Genomic DNA, 19,275 nt, shown 5'->3' on the forward strand with positions numbered 1-19,275 from the left:
GCAGTGAATGCTGTAGGTTTTTCTTAAAGGAACACTTTCTCTAAACCTTTCTTTAAAGGTGCCACGCAGAGAGAGCTTCTCTCCCGGAGTATGGGGCAGGGAGAAAAAAAAACTCTATTAGTGACCTTTTTGCTATGTGACCTTTCCTTAAAATGCCAGCAACTGAGCTTCTACAGAGAGAACAACAAATATTGAAAGAGGAATGTGAAGGACGTTATGAAACAAGAAAGTAAGAAAAGGGATCTGCTCAAACAAGTTTCTCAGGAAAGGTGATGTAATATGTACTGTAGAAAATCCTAGCAGTTGACATAACAAAGTTGCTTTCTAAATAGCTGTGGATGCCAGCAAGCTGGGAGAAACAAGAGTGTACAGCTGGGAATACAGCTGAGCAGACTGTTTTGTCCAAAAGAAATATAGTAGGTGTAAAACTTCTATTCAGAAGATGTCATTGAAGTTTAATTGAAAAGTGTCCTTTTAATTAAGGCTGAGTGACCACTGAATGAAAGCCTCATTTCTGCTGAGGCTGTTCTTGGTGGTACTCTGAGATTAACCTATGCAGGCTGGCAGTACTCAAGAGGCTGCTCTTGGGATGCCACAGTACACAGTGCTGTAGCAAGTGCTCAGTCCCATTCATAGACTTCTGCCAATGTTTATCAATCTTTTAACTGCTGTCTTGAGAATTGCCCAACTTCTTATTGACTGACTTGCTCATATTCCAGCCTGGTTTCCTGCATAAATGGCTGTTCTCAACAGATGTGTTCTGCATGTATCCACATCTGTATACATAAAATTTGGGAACCTCCCTCTCTGTTACAACAGACCTGACAGAGACACACAGGGTCTTTGAGATAATGAAAACATAATAATTTTGTGGCAGCCTGTAGCTGGATATTGGAGAACATCTAGATCTTCTCTGCAGGGGAAATGCTGCAGGGAACTATGCTCTGTGTCAGCCTTGGAGACTCCAAAAGGCCCAGATCTGGAGTATATCAGGTGTTCTTATTCCACTTCTTACACAGCTTACAAATTTTAAGGTCTTGGTTGGAGACTGAAACCTTAAAAAGCACTGGTTCCTCTATTTTGTTCCTCCTGGTAATTATAGAGCAAAATATTGCATGTGCAAAGACTGTCATTAGGAGTGCCACTTTCAGGTAGGTTAGTTCATAAAAGTTGGATAAACTGCCAAACAAGAAATCCCAGCTCATGGACTGTTGTGGATTTATTCATCATTACAAACAGAGGAAGAACTGTATAGCAAGAATGTCTATTATGAAAACTACATTTAGTTATAGGGCTGACATACACAGTCTGTTACCTGCCTTTTACAAATACTGTTAGCACCATTCAGGCAGCCAGCAGGCATGGTTTCATGCAAAGGAGTGTGTGGTTATTTTCATAAGGTTTTTATGAATGCTTGGAGAAGGCTGCGGGAGATCCTTGATGTTTTTTATAGCACTGCTGTCATGTCAAAATATCATGTACCAGCTTCTCTCTTTACTATAAACTGGTTATAAGGAAAATTAAGGCAGTAGGACTGACAGTGCTAGATGTCTTGGAGTGGGAGGTTGAGTGACCATGTTGAATCCTTAGGAATGTTTGAATATTCTTCCCCTGTCTCTGATACATACCCACTCCTGCATTTTCTCTTTTGTTTTAGGTGGAGTCTGGATAAGAGCTGTCAGGAGGGCTTTCTGGCCAGTTTGAGGCTGAGTGATAGCAATCTCGAACCACAGATTTAGAGGAGTGGCACCAAAAGGCCTGTTGTTAACACTGAGTGCTTTGCAGGAGAAGTAGCACTCCCTGCTTCCTCAGCTGCCTGAAAATCAAGCCGTAGATACTGACCTTCAACCAAAATAAGGTAAGTCAAGACTGCATCAAGCATGACTGAGTTTAAAATATGGTTATCAGCCTATCATACAACTCTTTGAAATTAAGCCAGGGGAAAAAATCACTAGAGCACAACGATGTGCAGAGGTCACTGATATTGCCAGATCTCTCCCTGTTGTGCTAAAACTGCAGTAAAATGATGTCTTCTTGTGCTGTGCTGAAGTTGGGCTGCATGTCAAGAGCTTCCTGAGTTACAGCAGTGCTGAGGCTGGCAAGCTGCAGTAGATCCACTGGAAAAGCCCTGCCCACTGCAAAAAGCAGACATGCTTCTTGGCCATGACAAAGGTTCTAGATTTCTTTGTGCAGCTCCAGTTTATTTCCTAAAATGCAAAGTGCAACAGACGTCTAAGCTGACCGGTTACTTAAGAGAATAAGTGGTTTTATTCAGTCTACCTTTTTTTTAAACTGAGGTAAAAAAATCCAAGGATCATACTTGTTACTGATCAAAGTAACAATCTCTATTCCTAAAGACACAGTCTGCAGAAAGGTTACTATATAGCTAAAGAGAGACCTTTCAAAAGTAACCTTTAAAAAAACCCCAAACCCATACCTTCAGCTGGGATACAGTATCCCTAAAGTATCTCCTAAGGTCACTGTATCACTAAGGATAAACCATTCAAAAGCCTCAATTTGGGTTGTTGCCCTCAATTTAACAGAAAGTTTCTCCCAGCTAAGACTTGATGGCAGCAGTGATGGGGTAGGAGGAGCAGAGAGCTGGCTGCTCTCATTTGGCACAGAGATGAAATCCAGGGTCCAGTTAGCCTTTAGGCCAACATTTGATAAAACTCTCATGCCACACTTTCATGTGAAGCTCTTTTCCATTCCCACAAAACCCATATACTACTCTTGTTTCCCTATAAAATTCCATTTGGAGCATTACAAGCTCATGTCAGATATGAAGCTATTTAAATCTTTCATGATTTCTTATGTTTATTCTTTTGACATTTGAGCACAGTTGATAAAAGTGTGAGAACAGTTGCTGCTTCTGTTTGAATTTCTTCACCTCTCCACTCTTCAACCAGATGACATTTTAAGCTTTAAATTGTATGGAAGGGAGCACATTAAACACCAGGTCTGAGAGAAATGGGAAACAACATCATGGGACTGCAGCTGTGGGTGCTGCAAACAGCCCAAATCTCCATACTAAAAATCAAACCCTTTTTTTGTGTAAAGTGTGAGCAATCCTTCAAAAAGCTACATGAGATCCATTTTCTGGGTGATGGAATGTATGCCTGCCTAGTTTGCTTCCTGTGAGTTTATTAATGCTTGCTGCATCTGTTACTGCTGGTTATTGAAGGAAGGACTTAACTCCCTCCCAGAACCCTGGGACTAATCAAAACATTGCCATTAACATTTAATGAGAAAGTTGTTGCTTTCACCAATAAACTGGTTTAGACTCTTAGTCCCCTAAAACACAAATGGCACATACTGCATCATAGTTAACAAGCAGATTCTGGGAAAAAAACACAGTCAGAGGAGTGCAGCTTGTTACATAAGCTCAAAATGACTGCCTGATTTCTTCTTACTTTCCCCAGCAGTACTGGAAATTATGTATGCTAACCAGTATTCATCTCTCAGCAAAGTATCCAGACCTTGTAGGGCCAGTTCTTTCTTCCAGTAAGACCTCTGCATCATAAAGCAGCTCAGACAAACATGCCCAGGGGAAAATCCCATGCTTATAGGAGCTTCCAAGCATTTTCAACAATTTGCTCCCCTAGCTGCCTGTCTTGGGTGGAGGAGAATGGCCTGTTAGAAAGGAATGGCCAACATAAATGGAAAAGAACAAGTAAGACACTTGAGGGTGTGTCTAATGGATCCAGATATCCAGGTCAGCAAAGGAAGTATTGTCCCTCATCTGTGCCACATTCAGGCAGAGGAGCCAAACTGGCAAACTGTAGGTCTGTCAGCCAATTCTGCCATTTTGGAGATGGGGTTGGGTTTACACTGAAGAGGCATCACATGAGGAGAGTAACATTTTGGATGCTGTGGGTCCTCATTACTAAATTAAAAATATTAGAGACAGTTACCACAAACAGTTTCACAATGCATTTACCAGGAGAACAGTAAGAGCAGTGAATAGTGCCTTTTATTGCAAATGCTTCATTTAACAAAGATTAAATATGCATCTGAACACTGTCACTTCGAGATACATTCCTAATCAGACTTTGCCCCTGCTTATAGTGGTATAAATAAAGAATTATTCTACTAAAGTCAGCAAAGTCATTATCTGGTTTTAAACTCAAAAGAGAGAAAATCTTGCTTTTTACTTCTACAGCAAATCCCATTCAATTCAGTATGAACATAACAGTATATTTAAGAAGACAGAGAACTGAAAAATCCATGTCCTTAATTCAGTAAAGGGTTATGGAGCTGAATTTCCATCTGAGCACTCTTGAATATTGAAACATCAAACCTCCTTTTCCTGTGGTGTAATCTAGTTTATTTTCCCCAGAAAATACATTTTCCTTTTTGTAAACAGAAACCACATGAAGCACATGATTATCTTCTGAGCAAAAATATCAAAAACCATAGTTTCCGCATATTAAAAACCAAAAACCCACAAACTTCTGTTTTAAAGCTAAATGCAGGTTTTCAGTCTATCAACATTTTTATTCCATGCCAGTTTTTTGCATAGTGGAAAATACGCACCCTTAGGAGAATAACAACTATGATAAGTTGTTAAAAACCAAATTATCTAGGAAGGTAATTTTTCCCATTATGAAAGTGGCTTGTCAGATATTAGTGAAATGAATTAGTCACTTAGCACACCTTTCACAACCTCTAAAAATTAGATTATGGCCCATATGTTCCCATGAGTAACAGGAGCAGTTCTCCTCTTTGTATATACAATAGTGTCACTCCACAGTTTCTGATTATGTTTTATTCACATGGAAGCATAAATCAGTCCAAAGCCTAAAACTAACCAAACCAGTTCATATTTCTCACATGAGCTATTCTATTTGCATGCCTTTCCAGATTAAACATTTCTTGTTGTGATATAAAAAGATTTCAGGTACGTGGTATTCAATGGAAAAAGGTGATAGCATGACATTTAGAAGATGTATGCATGAGTTAAAAAAGGAAAGTGGGAAAACAACAGGAAGAGAAAGGAACATTTGCTTATGACCATCTTAATAGAGGAAAGTAAATTGAGCAATACCTACCCAGTTTATCCCGTGATTTATCCCTCTGCTTTCTGGAATTATTCAGCATAGAGGAGGTGCAAGCAGGATCCCATCAGTGTATGTTAATACGTGAAAAAGATGGAGCCAGGTTCTGTCCAGCAATGCCCAAGGATGGGACCAGAGGTGATGGGCACAAGCTGAAGCACAGGAGATGCAGTCTGAACATCAGGGAATGGTTTTTCACTAGGAGGTTGACAAGGAGCTGGCACAGGTTGCCCAGAGAGGCTGGGGAGTCTCCATCCTTGGAGATACTCAAAAGCTGTCTGGAAATCATTCTAGACAACCACCTGTAGGCAACCACGTTTGAGCAGGGATACTGGACAAAGTGACCTCCAGAGATCCCTTCTGACCTCAGCCCTGCTGGGACACATGGTGCTGCTATGGAAGCTCATTTTCTTGGTTGCCTCCCTTCAATTAGGAGCAGCAAATTTCAGAAATGTAAAGGGTGCTCCAGCAGCCAGGAGATCTGGAAGAGACCCCAATAACTACATAGAGTTTGCAGTGGGAAGGAGTGAAATGCTTGTAGGGTCAGGATAGGCAACTTTACATCTGGCAAATTCATAGAAACAAAGCAGGAGAGCAAGAATTGCATCTTACTTCCATTTCACTCTGAGAAAAATTCCCATCCTTTTTGTTTCAGAGAGGGAACTGTGATGTAACTAATAAGTATATAGCAAGTGTCACCTGATGACTACAGCTTTGTGCCAGGGGCTTTGGGAGCACAGGAGGAATGCTGAGAGCTGCTGTGAAAGGACTTGTCATGTACAAAAGCAAAGCAGAGAAACCTGGATGCCTGAATTTTATGGCATTTGATTTCAGTGCAGACAACTGAGACCTTGGTAGTTTCTGGGACTATAATCACATTTTCCAGACTGATTTGCCATATCATTCTCCTGCACAGGATGAAGCTAAGCACATCAAGGGGTGCTTGAGTCCAGGAGCTACATAGTGCCAGTTGCTGGTGCTGCAACACTTAGCTCTGGCCCTAGGCAAGAACTCCAGACTTTGAGGCTTCACTGTGTTCTCACTGTTCACACAGTAAAAAGGGTCACACACCTCCTCCCTCTCCTGTGACTAGCTTGTCCTCTTGAATGCCAGCTCTCCTACATGTTAAAAAATATCTGAACTGGACTTAATGCAGTGTAGGACAATGCCAGGTTAAACACTGGATCCTTTCCTTGGATCATCACCTTCCTGGTACAGCTTCCCATGAGCATGGCAAGACAAGGGAGCTATTTCTTTTTCTTCTTTAATGAACATTGCAAAAGGACAGCACTAGAGTGGCTGAAACTTTCAAAACCATGAACTTTGTAATGCTGAATTCAAGCAAAAATGCAGCACTTTCAAATCATAGCTGGCACATTAAGGTAACCCCGACAAGCAAGATACAGAGGTGCAAATGCAGCTTTAATGTAGAAATAGCAAGTTTCTGTCTGAAAATACAGCATCTTGCCAAGTTACAAGGAAGGCATTTTTTCATACCACTAACAGTAGACAACGCTGTTATCAAAGAGAGTGGTGCTGTTGGAAGTGGAGGAGGAGCTGTTTTTACATCTTTCTCTAGACTGTTTCTGCTTCTAATGAATACAAGTGCCTGCTGAAAAGCTCTGTACTAAAGTACCTGGGTTTCTTTAACAGGGAGCTCAGAGGAGCACTGCCAGGGTTAACATACTGTTTTTCCCAGGCATATACAAGTGTATGGCAGAAGACACTATGCAAATAGTGTTCACAGAGTTTATAATTTCCTGTTGGAACAGCAAAGAAAAGAAGGTCATTGATTTAAACCAGAGAATACAAATTATTTCCTGCCCACAAAGCTGCCAAATGCTTGGAGTTATTGATTTTTTTTTTCCTCCCTGCTGCTAACCAAACACTTCTGGTCCTGTCGTGGGCATCATCAGCTTATTGACTAAGTAAACATAACCCATTAAGCTGAACATTTTAAAAATAATAGAAAATTATAGTGGCTTTAGTTGAAAAAAACCCAACAAAACAACAAACCCAAAAAAAAAAAACAGAAAGGAAAAGAAAGGAGAAACAGTTCCTGAAGTTAATTAACTTTTATGTAGATTCAAGTTTCTGCAATATAGGTTTGCATCCAAATGAGAGAGGAAGGAATAAATTAAAAGAAGACTCAAAAGTCTTTTCCTAAAGAAGCCAAGAAGAGGAGGGTGCAGGGAAGCAGGTACTTCATATTTTAAGACTTCAAGTAAAAAAAAAAATTTACTGCAAAATTGGGATTGAAAGGATAAAACCATGTGGCAGTAGCATGGTGAAGGCATGTTTTTATTTATTTATTTACTTATTAGCAGCAGGAGGTCTGTGCTATGGTCTGAATTTTTTTTTCTAATTCAGAGCTGAGCACAGCTGATGCCTGGCCTTGGAACCTGTCAGTTTGAAGATAACATGTACAGTATTAATAAATGTAGAACAATACTTCCTGTCAAGTTGGTTACAAGGCAGTGGTTCACTGAAGGGGGCCTGACAATGTCAAAAAGCATTAGACCAGAGCCAGCAAATGTTTTATACTCTACAGCTGAACCCAAAAGAGGAACTGATGCCCTGAATCTGACTTTAGGGCATCTGTCTGCTCTGGAGAGTGTGTATTTGTCTGAAAAAGCAGGGAATGAGTTGCTTTTCCCTCCTGTTCCAGCCATCTGCCTACACAAGGGAGGCAAGAACCAAGACACAAGAGAACAAATCCTAGTGTGCTGTAGATGGACAGGGATACCTTACATACAAAATAGTCTTTATAAGTAGCACAGTACACTCAGGAGAGGTGTTTACAGGCAGGGAGACAGCTACCAGGCTGAGCCACTGCAGAGGGCTGCCTTTCCCCTGGGACTGGCTGTTGCAGGTGGCTTCCCTGGCCAAGAGCCTTGCAGTCCTTTGGTGTGAGAGTCAGCCGTGGGAGAAGAGCCAGTGGGAAGAGACACCAGGAGGGAAGTAAACAAGCAGATTACAAAGTGATGATAAATGAGGGTATTGGACTTCTACAGTGGCTTAGAGGAAGGTGTGACTGCTTCCTCCACCCCCTCACCTTCATGCCTGTTGACTGAATACTATTAAGGCAGGTAGTCACAGATTAATAATGACCTGTTAACAGCTTCTTTAATTTTCTAATAAGTGCCAACTGCAGCTGCTATAATTATTCTGCTGGTCCTACAACATGCCCTGTGCCAGACTGCAAAGTATTTTAATTTTTTTGTGTGGAACACACTGTCGTGCTCTTAACGTGTGTAGTGCACACGGGCAACTGCATGTCTAAGTAAAATTACATCTTAGGCTGTCAGAGCACTTTGCAGCCATTAAATATTGGTATCTTCCAGCAAAGTAGGTACCAGGAAGTGTTTAGTCACTTATTTCTGCATGTGTGAATTGAGACACCTAAACTTTATAGTTTTAGCCACAGTGATACAGTGAGTCAGTTCCTGAGCTGCTTGTGAAACCTGGGAGCTCTCTCTTCTGCTTTGTTTGTGCTGGTATCATACAAACTGCAAAAGTCATGGATAGGTTGGAGGTAACATTAAGCAGGGGATTTTTCTGTGTAAGCAGAGGTCCCTAGGAGTAATGTTGTACAAAAGTGGTATCCATCATTATTGCTATTCACACCACCACAGAGCTGAGTAGCATGTGATGGGAAAATAAAACATAAACAAACAGAAATGGATCACAGCCCACCTATGTGTCTCATATATGCCACAAGTGTCAAATTTCATTGTATTGAGACCTTGGTAATCTAGTGTTGAATCAACAAACCCCACAACAGGTATTTGAAGATTAACCTTTCCTGAGGAAATAGTGTATGTTGCTTGCAGCCCTGTTTGAAAACTACTAGTGAGGATATGTCTTGAAAATGCTATAAAGCAGATGCTGACTTTTCAAAGATCTTGTTGACGGCAATGGTCCTGTAAAGGTATCATCTATTGAGCATACATAAAGCACACAACATTTTGAGAAATCTCACCCATCAACAGTACATAAAGGTGTGCTCTGTGTTTTTGTCCAGCTCTTGGACAATCACACCTCCTTGCTGGACAAAGCCCTGTGCTGTATCTCCATAAAGGAAAGCTTGTCCCCATATCTCTAAAGGTAGATTTGCTGTAGGAAACAGCCCTGCAGTTCTGCCAAATCTGTCTGGTCTGGCATGTTTTAGCCTTAGAGAAGAAATGGGCAGGGAACAGGGAACAGCCCAGGTCTCTGGAAGTCAAGTGCCTGACCTGGTACTGTCTTGTGCCTGACCTGGTACTGTTTTCTTGTGAAGATGTTCAGTGTGTTTTTCTCCCACAGCTCTGCAAAATGAAAAAAAAAAATCCCTGCCTTCCATAACAGGAGCTATTGAAGAACTGAAGATTCAGTGATTCACATTCAAAGTATTAAACAGAGAAATATTTATTCCTTAAAAATTTTCCCACACATATTCTGAAGACAAAAATACAGATTGCAGTCAGCTGTTCTCTGAAATTCCTCTTGTCCTGACTCATATTTGGAAAGGAATTTGATTCATGTCCAACTATCTTGTGAGCATCCAGTACAAGTTTTCCTTTTTCTAAGGGTGGATGAATAAATCAGTAGCTACTCCCCAGATGAAGTTAAAGGTCTGACTCCAGATGCTGCATGTGCAGTGTGGCAGGTTCCATCACTTCCTTTGCCCTTTTGCACTCTTCATCTTGCACAGCTCTTTGCAAAAGTTAACAAGCTGGATCTGTCTGAACGGAAACCCTCAAGTACTATGAGAACTTCTTTTCTTTCTTTTATTTTTAATGGTTCCCATCATAATTATTTTTCCCTTTTTTGTCTTTCTGATAATAGAATGTTTCTAGGTCAGAATCCCAGTTGGTCTTGTGCTGCTTTTGGTCCCCAATGCCTATTAAAAAGTCACGAGTCTTTGAGGTTAGCTTTTCCCCAGATCCTAATTTGTGTTAACAGATTTAGCTGATACTGAACCAGTTCTCCTCATATGGGCAAGGACCAACTTCTGGAGCTGATCCAGGTGTCCAAGATGTTCGAAAGTAATTCATTTTCTTTAAAGCCTTGGGCTGTAAGTGTTGATCTGACACATTTGAAAGGGACTTGACTTTCAGAAGGGTAGAGTCTTTTTCTAAAAGAGGGCTGTGCTGTGAGGGTATAAAAAGGGCACTTGAAATAAGCTTACCCCATCTGAGAGGAATTAGGGTAGCATTTTTTAAAATTTTGATCTTCAGTAGGAAGTAAGAATAGGAGCAGAGTGTTTTTAAGTGCCAAAAGTATGTACTGCTGTAATACTATATAGTAAAAAGCATTAGGTCAGCAAGGTGTTTGGGCACAGGACTGCAGACCTTCCCACCTCCACTGATATTTTTAAAAGCTTTGTAAATCAGGCTCTTACTGACCACAGCAGAGCAGACCACACCACATCTTTTACCTCCTCATTTCCAGAGGCAAACAAGGGAGCAAGCATCATATGATGTACACTGTGTTTCTGCTTTAAACATTTTTCCCCTGTGACTGCCTCTCCTGGCATTCAGTACCTTTAGGTCACTGTCTACTGCATGCTTGTTTAGTGTGGGCATGTGGATGATATTATCGAAGTCAGAAAAATTACCACAAGCATAGGTCTTATCACGATTGGAAATGGTAAAATTCCAGGTTTTTAATATGGTCACATAGAATTCCTAGCCCAATGACATCTGCAGTACTTGTGTGAAGTTCTGAGACCATTTTCTTTTCCTTTTATGAGGTAAAATGTAACCTGTTAGCCAAGAAAGTGATCACAGATTCCTGGTGGTTTTTTGATTCTTTCAAACATCTCAGGATTTAGTAAGTTGACTTAAAGCTAGATTGGATATGAGATTTTGTCAATGTCTTCCCCATAATGAGTGTATTGGATATAGATAAATGCCCAGAAATTACTAAGAAAGATAAGTAATTACCACTGCATGGAAAGAATTGTAAACTCTTTCCATGAGAAATGATTTTGTACTCTTCCCCGCTCCCTTACCTTGCAGGTTCAGTGAACTTATTCAAGGCAATTATATATGGGAAACATCAAACTGAAAACCTCACTGGCTTGACAGTTCCTTTCTGCTAAACACAGAGTGTTATTCCCTCTCATCCTGACAGCGCGAGACAGTCAAAGGACTCTATTTGCTGTTTCTTTATACGATTCTTTTGTTTTAACGTGCCCATTTGGAAGCTGGCCTGCATTGCAGGCTGTGCAGAGGCACAGGGACAGCATAAAACAATTCTTTTGAACTTGGATTGCAGCACTCATGACCTCACTCCCAGCAGCAAGGAAGCCAAGAAGCTGTCCCACGGCTTTCTCAGGTAAATCACTCACTGATCACCACTGATCTTTTCTTCTTGCACCTTGGATGCAACTTTTTCATTTACCCTGCTTTTGAATTCTTACTCTTAAATTCTTCGCAATTCACCTCTAAAATGCAAAAAAATGAACATTGACACCTTCTTCCCCCCTCCATGGTGTCCAATTACAGAAATATACAATTAGGGATGTTAATGACAGATTATTAGGCATTAACCTATAATGCTATCCTCCAATAGCAGCAAAAATGGGTCACACTGTAGGTATAATTATCCTGGTTCTCTAATAATACACCCTGGTTGTGCCTTTTTTCTGCGATATATCCCTTGTATTTCAGCACAGAGTAGGGGCAGCTCTAGTTGTGTTGGGGAGTGATCTGGAGCTGGCTGTTGAACTGCTGGCACACGGGCCTGGCCTTCAAAAAGACTCAACAAACTAGGCTGTAGCATCTTTCCAACTTAGAGAAAACCAATGAAGGATTTTGGCACCTGCCTTTGATACCCACAGTTAGGAGGACAGGCTCTATTCACAGAGGGATAAACTGATGGACAGCAGGAGACAATAGGACTCCTTGGACAACAGGAATGATGGCCCCACTGCTTCTGTGTGCTCAGCACCAGGGTGGTGGTGCAATATTCTTCAGGGAAGAGGGCACACAGAGGAGTGAGGGTGGGTGGGCAGGAGGAAGAGAAATGCAGTGCAGGTGAGCCCACCGGATGAGACAGTGCAGCTTAAGAGCACAAAGGGAAGTTGTCTGTGACAGCAGAACAGAAATTCTCTTCTGTAAATAGAATAGAAACATGAAAATAAGAGTGCCCAAGAGAGGAGAAAAATGAAATGAAACTAGTATATCTGAAGGCATCATGCAGGTTTTGTGCTGACTGAGAAGGCCAATTGCTTTGTAGCATCTGCTGCAGGAGAAGTGATACAAGAGTGAGGTGACTGTTTAAAGTCCTTAATCGTTTTATTGACTACTTTCCCTTGACTTGTTAATTACTTAGTAGCAAAGGCAGAAAATAAACTTAACCTTCTTTCTCGGCTTTCATGCCAGTAGTCTTTCTCATATGTAGAGTGGGCCGCTTAAAGCATTCTCACCAGGGCCAGCTACACAAATCTAGGAACTGATTCACAAGGAGATCCTGGAAGAAACTATTTCAAAGGTGTCTAAAAAGATGTTGTACCTGCTTAAAGGCCAGAATATGTGTTTTCAGTGCATCTGAAGAACAACCAAGGTGGAAAAAGAAAAGAAAAATATTAATTCTACTTTTGATTTGACTGTGAATTAAGCAAACTTTACTGCAAGTTTCTGTGGTCTTGTTGAAGGCACTCTATACAAGCAAAGTCTTTGATGCTTCTGAACATGCTGGCAGGGTTAAAAATTTGTGCTGTTACCTCTCATACATGAGGAAAATAATATGTTGAGGCTATTTCCAGAAAAAAAAGGGAAAATAATATGCTGAGATCCTGTCAGAACATTTCTGCTGTACTGTCCTGTTTTGGGTGAGAGTACTTATGATGAAGGGATATTGTAGACAGTGAGTGTCAAAAAGATGTGTCTAAAATGGTGTCCTAGCATCTTATTAGTATAGAAATTGGCTTACACCCAGATGCCTGCCTTATGGATCTTAGAAGATCAATGGATGGGCAAGAAAGCAAGAATGTGAAATACAAGTGTGTGCTCGTGTGTGGTTTGCCTGACATTCCCCTCATCTCTGTGACTTCCTGGGTGGTTTGCTGAAAAGCTGTACCCAAGGCCAATTGAAAACCCACCAGCCCAGGGAGAGTTCCACTGCAGAAGGGTCAGCAGCAACTCCAGCCTTAAAGTTAGATGCTCAGGTCTGTGTTCAGGTCTCTTGATAAATTTTAATTTAATTGAATAGTAGTCTTTTGTTGCACCTATTTAGTGTGTCAGTCCAACACCTCAGGACTGCAGTTGTTCAAGGTGGTTTAAAGGCCCCCAGTTGCTTGTGTTGGTGGCCTGGCACTATATTGTCCTGGCCAGGTAGGTAGGCAGCAGCCCAGACTGAGACAGGCAGCAGTGATCACACCGAGTTTGCACTGATCAAGTTGCTTCTCTCTTGTTTCAGAGCAGTATTATTGTTTGCTGTTTGGTCTGTAGTAGCACCCAGAGGCTAGAGATGCTGGTGGAGTTTCATAGCACCAGAAGGAAGACAAGGACAAGGAGAAGGAGGAGGAAATGCCTTCCCCAGAGAACCTACAGCCCCAGCTCCCATGCTCAGTTCCAGGGAAAATAAAGTCAATGTTTATGGTTGGTGAAAATACCCTTCTTCTCCAATACCTGCCTTAGGTGGAGATGCCCAACAGCAACCTCTGCCACACAAATTTCAGAGACCAAACAGAAAACTCAAAGTTGCCAAAATAAGGGAGACTGTCTTAAGCCAGCCTATTTTTAGAAGATCCTCTGTGGAGAAAACAAAGTCTAATTTAAAACAGCCTTCACTGTTGCAGTAACCCACCATTTCACACGTGACCCTGGAAGTTTCTTAAATCTTGTTAACAGCCTGTGTCCCACTTAGCTTCAAAGTCAAGCCTTGTCCTCCAAATCCTGCTATTTTTAAGGCACAAAGTGAACATCACTATTATTAGGGTATTTTGCTCTTTAACAGTTGTGTTTTGAGAACACTACTTACAACGATTTAAGGTCTCTTCTTGGTAACTGTGGGTTCAGTGGTTTTGTGCATGCTAATCTCCACTTAATCTCTCTTACCTCTGCAAATAACATGGAGGAAAAGTGTCTTTGCATAATAGCTTGGAAATCGTGCTTTTTTCATTACTGGCTGTTGAAAAGTCTGTTTTTCCACCAATTGACTTGCATACTCTTTTAGAGATATAAAGGTTCTCAGGGGAGATCACCACAGATAGCAGCATGGACTTCCTTCTTAGGATGCATGTTGTATCTATAAAATTCTCCCAAATACTTAGAGTTGATCCCTTTGTGGCAAATGAAGTAAAGGGGGTTTGGTCCTTCCCTGTGAGAGTCTCTACATTTGCAAGCTGGATGTCATGTTCGGGCTCAGGACAGGAGGCACACCTTGGGCATGACTCTGCTTCCCTTCCTTAGTGAGCCACTCCCATGGCACTTCAGCAGAGCAGTCAACAGAGCAGCAGACACAGTTGGGCACAGGACAGAAATCCAACTGACAAGTCCTTGCAGACAACAGATCCTTAATACATTTTGGTCTTCTGCAAGCAGTCACCATTCAGAAGTCATTGGCAGCTGTGTGCCAAAGGATGCTCAAGGCTGCAGTATTCAAGCATCCATTCCACAAGGGACCAGGATGGCTGGGAAGGGAAGCAGCAGCCCCTCTGTGGGGGATGCTCTGGGCTCCAAAGTCAATTCTGTCCTTGGTTTTGGAGGCCGGCAAGGAATTGTGGGATTGGTGAGAGGGTTTGCAGTCTTGAGAGGCTTGTTAAAATGTGTAGCTCTGAACCTTTTCCCACAGTGTGCTGTCATTGGACTGGCTTGGGAAAACAGCTGAGAAACAAATGGGACCAGAGCATCAAGAGCTAGACAGGTCCAGCCCATGGCCTTCCAGCTGTGACTGAAAATGCGCAATGGAGACCTTGGTGCACAGCTTGGGTGCACCTCAGGTCTCCACATCTCTGCCTCAGCAAGAGCAGCAACAGAAGAGGGCTGTGGGCAGGGGCAGCACCTTAGGAGCAGCCAGGCGTGCAGCACGGGGCAGCAGTGCTTAATGGGATCACCACTGCTCAGCTGCCAAGCTCCCTTGCCAGATGGCACTGTCTCCACACTGGAGCGGAGGTGGCGATGAGAGTGTGTGTGAGCATGTGGCTGATCAGCAATAAGCTTTTCTTACTTTCCATGCATCTCCCTTGTCGTGGTGCGAGCAGACCGTGAGACCTAACAAACCTCAGACCCACTGACAGCGAGTTTGCAGAGCCTCTAATTTCCGCTGTTTACCAGGCAGGTCCCCCGAGCCTCAGTCAAAACCTCGCTGCTGCAAGAGCTCCCTGTCTTCCCACCCTTACTCAGCACACTGCCAGCAGCACCCCCCACCCCAGACATTTGCATTCAATTACCCTGAATTTAATCACAGAAAGAAAATTTTGCCTGGCCACAACTTTGAAAGGGGCAAAAACAAATGCCTCGGGTCACAAACTGTTATATCTGATCCTCCCTCCAGATTTACCGTGGGGTTTTTTTCCCCGTCCCTGTTATGTGGTGTTGGTGTCAGAGCCTCCTCCTGGCCAGATGAATCTTATAAGAAACTTGTTATTAATCAGATTTTGTGGGGATTTAAAGAAAGTTGCAAACACAAGCAGGCAAGCAGGAAGTTCTCACTGTCCTTGTGAAATGACTACCACTGTTTCTCTGTAAAACCACACTTGCACATTTCCTTTGCTGTAACTTCTCATGCCATTCAAGTTCCCCAGGGAAAACTAGAAGAAAAAACTCATCAGTGAAACAGATCAGGAGTGAGAGAGATGATAGCTGACAATACTAATGGCACAGCTTAGGCATTTTGGGGCATAAAATAGGCATTACATCCACATGCCTCTCTGTGTTGCTATCACTACTAGCTAGCCACAAATCTGAGATTATTTAAATAGCAAACTTGAATACTAAGGGTTCTTAAAAATCAAGGAAACTAGTTAATAAGGAAAGCATTCAGCTTAGGAATAGCATGCATTACAACTGAGTGCTAATACCAGCAGGGCAGGAGATGAAACTTATACCTGAGTTGCATTCACAGTTTTGTAGAGTCATAGAATATGCTGAGTTAAAAGGGACCCACAATGATCATGGAGTCCAGTTCCTCCCTGCACAGAACACTCCAAAAGTCACAGCAGGTGCCCAAGAGCATTGTCCATACTCTTCTTGAACTCAGACAGGCTGTGACCACTTCCTTGGGGAGTCTGAGTTTCCCTCAGTTTAGAGCATGCAAGTGTCAGCATGAGGACATGTCAGGAGAGTGGTGAGCAGAGGGAGGCTGCCCATGTCACCCTGACCTGGCCACCACGGGAAGAAGTTCTGACTTTTGTCTCTCCACCCTTGCTGAACTGTGGTTGTCAGCTGAACAATACCTGACTAACACATACCTGAGGGATGCTAGAGGTGGTTTCCACAACAGGCCTCAAACAGTCTTGCCCAGGTCACATTTCTGGTTACATTTTGGTTTGGGCCTTGGTTTATTAATCAGCTCTCATGGAGCGTAGCACTTCAGCTGCAGTGTCGTGTGACAAGTATTGGGGTGTTGTCGCAGACATCTTTTCATTAAAATCCTTTCTTAGGATTTTTTCCTGCTGAAGCTGAGAAGTTTCAGCAACAAATGTAAACAATGGTTCTCTGCTGCTATGGAATGCAACAGGTGGATCCGTGATTGGTCTCCTGTGGATGTTTGGATTTACTGACCACTCACAGCAGAGCTGCTCTCGCTCTCTGCTGAGACACAGATCTTTGTTATTAATTCTTATCTATTCTTAGCTTAGCTAACCTTCTGAGAACTTCTCTTTGTATTTCTTTTTGGTATAGTCATAATGTAATATATATATCATAAAATAATAAATCAAGCCTTCTCATCACGGAATCAACATTTTCGCCTCTCTCTTCACCTCAAAACCTTGTGACCACAGTCACAGGGTGTGAAGCCTTTGGGATTAGAAGTCCCATACAGCTCCTGTGTGCCCATTGAAAAAGAAAAGCTTTTTGCTAAATTTTTTTAATTGCTGTCAAGACCATTCCTCCCTCCCATTCCGGCTCCAAGAGAATGGAGAGCAGAAGCCAGATGCTTGTTCAAGTCCTGTCCTGCCACAGCCTGAAACAAAGTGCTACGCCCCCAGTGACAGCTCAGCTTGACTCCTACTAACCTGCTGTGGTCAGGAGCATTAGCTCAGTTCTTCAGTGCCCCTCTTGCACTAACTATGGAAGTGTTTCTTATTCTGCTGGGTCATGCATTCAAATGTCAAAATTGTGACTCATTAAAAGGGCAAGTTTGGGCGGGGGGAGGGGGGTCACAGGAAGGAAGAAAAACAGCTTGGAAGAGACTTCCTGTTTATCCACAGCTTGGGAAAAAAATTGACACAACAGAATACACATACCCTGGCTCCATTATCTTTGCTGGCACGGTGCTGGCTTGGCTCTGTCCCTTGCCACTCAAGGCCAAATGCATCCCTGCCGCGAGCGTGTTTACTTGAGAGGAGTTTACTCGAGAGAGAAATGCGGTGCCCGGAGCCTGAATGCCCGCAGTGTGCGAGCGAACGCGCGGGCACCGGGAGCCCCCGCCGCAGTGCCACGGCTCTGGCCCCCGGCCACGCCAGGGAGGTCATTTTCTTCTCGGCAATTAGCGAAGTGGTGGCATCACTAAAAGGAGTTGAATAAACACATTCAGCCCAGCTGGGTTCCCGGTTTGCTCTGTTCTCACCACTCTTCCTTCTGGGCGCATGGTGGGGCCCCAGCGAGCTCGGGGCCTGTGCACTGCGCTTTCATTCAGGCCTGGTTGGAAAGGGCTTTTGGAAACAGGAGGAGGGGGGAAGTGACCCTTTGGCTTTCTTCTTTTACAACGACTGTCTTCTCTTTTTCTTTTCAGGAAGGAAAAATGCCAGCTTCTCTGAGAAAGCTGCGGCAAATGGCTGTTTTCATGGGGCTGTTCAGCGGCGGGGGATGCATCGTGATGTACAATCTTATGCAAAGCAAGTCTTGGTGTTGTTAGCAACCTTATTTCTCCTCTGCCCCTTTCAGTGGCTTTTGTGTAGTGGGGAAAATAGCAGCATGCGAGTTGTGAGAAGCAGATAAAGTTAAGGGAAGAGCCTCTGGGTTCTGCCTCTGTGGGCTCCATTTTTTCATCCTCAGGGCTTTTGCTCTCCCAAGAGCTGCTGTGTGCATTTCCAGAGGCGCATATTGCATAGGGAGCAGGCTGTTGTGGTCAGAAGAAAGTCTGGTTTTTGAGGGTTTCCTGAGGGTAATGGTGAAGTGAAAGCTTCACCTGCAGTAATGCAGGTTTCATTTCTTAACTGGGATTTTGTAACTGGGCAGTAAAAGAGGACCATCTCTGAGAAGGTGTTAAAGTCTAGCAGTTTTATCTGTAAATCTCTGTGTGGTGCTGGCCCTTAAACACAACACACCTGTGAAGTGCTATGAAATCATGAGTTTCTCCTCAATGAAGTACAGATAAGAGCGGTCAGCACTGAGAAGACCAGGACAAAGAGAAAAGCTAAACAGGTGATGTTGCTGTTTATATCTAGTTGTTTATCTCTAGTTGCCATGTGCCTTTGGCCAAGAATCCACATTATTAGTCCAAATTATACATGTTTATTTTTTTCTAAAACTGCTTTTAGATAGTTAGCATCAGAGCAGAAGTAAGCTTTACCTCTCTCTCAGGGGGTGCCATAGGCCTCTTGGCCCTATGCCTCTTCCTTGTTGGTGCTATCAAATGATATTGCTTTTCACCTACCCTGATATCAGAGGATGCTGCCAGAAAAAAAGTGTAGCCAAGCCTGTTTCTCAAGCCCTCAGATAAGGTCTGAAATTCCCCTTCATTTTACACATATTAATAACAAATCAGACAGGGCTGGAAAGCAGGCTTTAATTTCAGGCAGCTCATGCCTCCAAGCTCTGGAGTACATGACAGAAATATGATCCTTATGCTTTAAAATATTGAATCTGGCTTTAACAAGGACATTAGCATTTTTTAATTTTCAGCTTCAGCACTGTTAGCCACCCCCTGTGCTACACAGCAAGCCCCAGGGCTGGTTCCCCACATGCCTTGGCTGTGCAGTCAAGGGGCACATGGCAGTGGCTACTTCTGGCCCTCTTGTAATTTCAGTGGCCACTGAGCAGCTGCCTGATAACTCAGCCAGGCTGCTGAAAGGACATTTTCTGCAGCCAGGTATGTCCTTCTCTATCCTCTAAACAGACAC

General features: G+C 42.8%; 1 protein-coding gene across 1 annotated transcript in view; it reads left to right on the top strand.

Annotated features, from left to right (window-relative positions):
• LOC131566619 (cytochrome c oxidase assembly factor 1 homolog) overlaps positions 1–19,275 on the top strand; it is a 44,410-nt gene that overhangs the window by 18,639 nt on the left and 6,496 nt on the right. The window contains exons 5-6 of the mRNA XM_058817966.1: positions 1,658–1,858; positions 17,946–18,048. Coding sequence (XP_058673949.1) covers positions 17,955–18,048 — 94 coding nt within the window. The 5' untranslated portion in view covers positions 1,658–1,858; positions 17,946–17,954. The remainder of the gene's footprint in view (positions 1–1,657; positions 1,859–17,945; positions 18,049–19,275) is intronic.

Source organism: Ammospiza caudacuta, chromosome 1 (assembly GCF_027887145.1).
Source record: "Ammospiza caudacuta isolate bAmmCau1 chromosome 1, bAmmCau1.pri, whole genome shotgun sequence".
In the NCBI taxonomy this organism is placed as follows: domain Eukaryota; kingdom Metazoa; phylum Chordata; class Aves; order Passeriformes; family Passerellidae; genus Ammospiza; species Ammospiza caudacuta.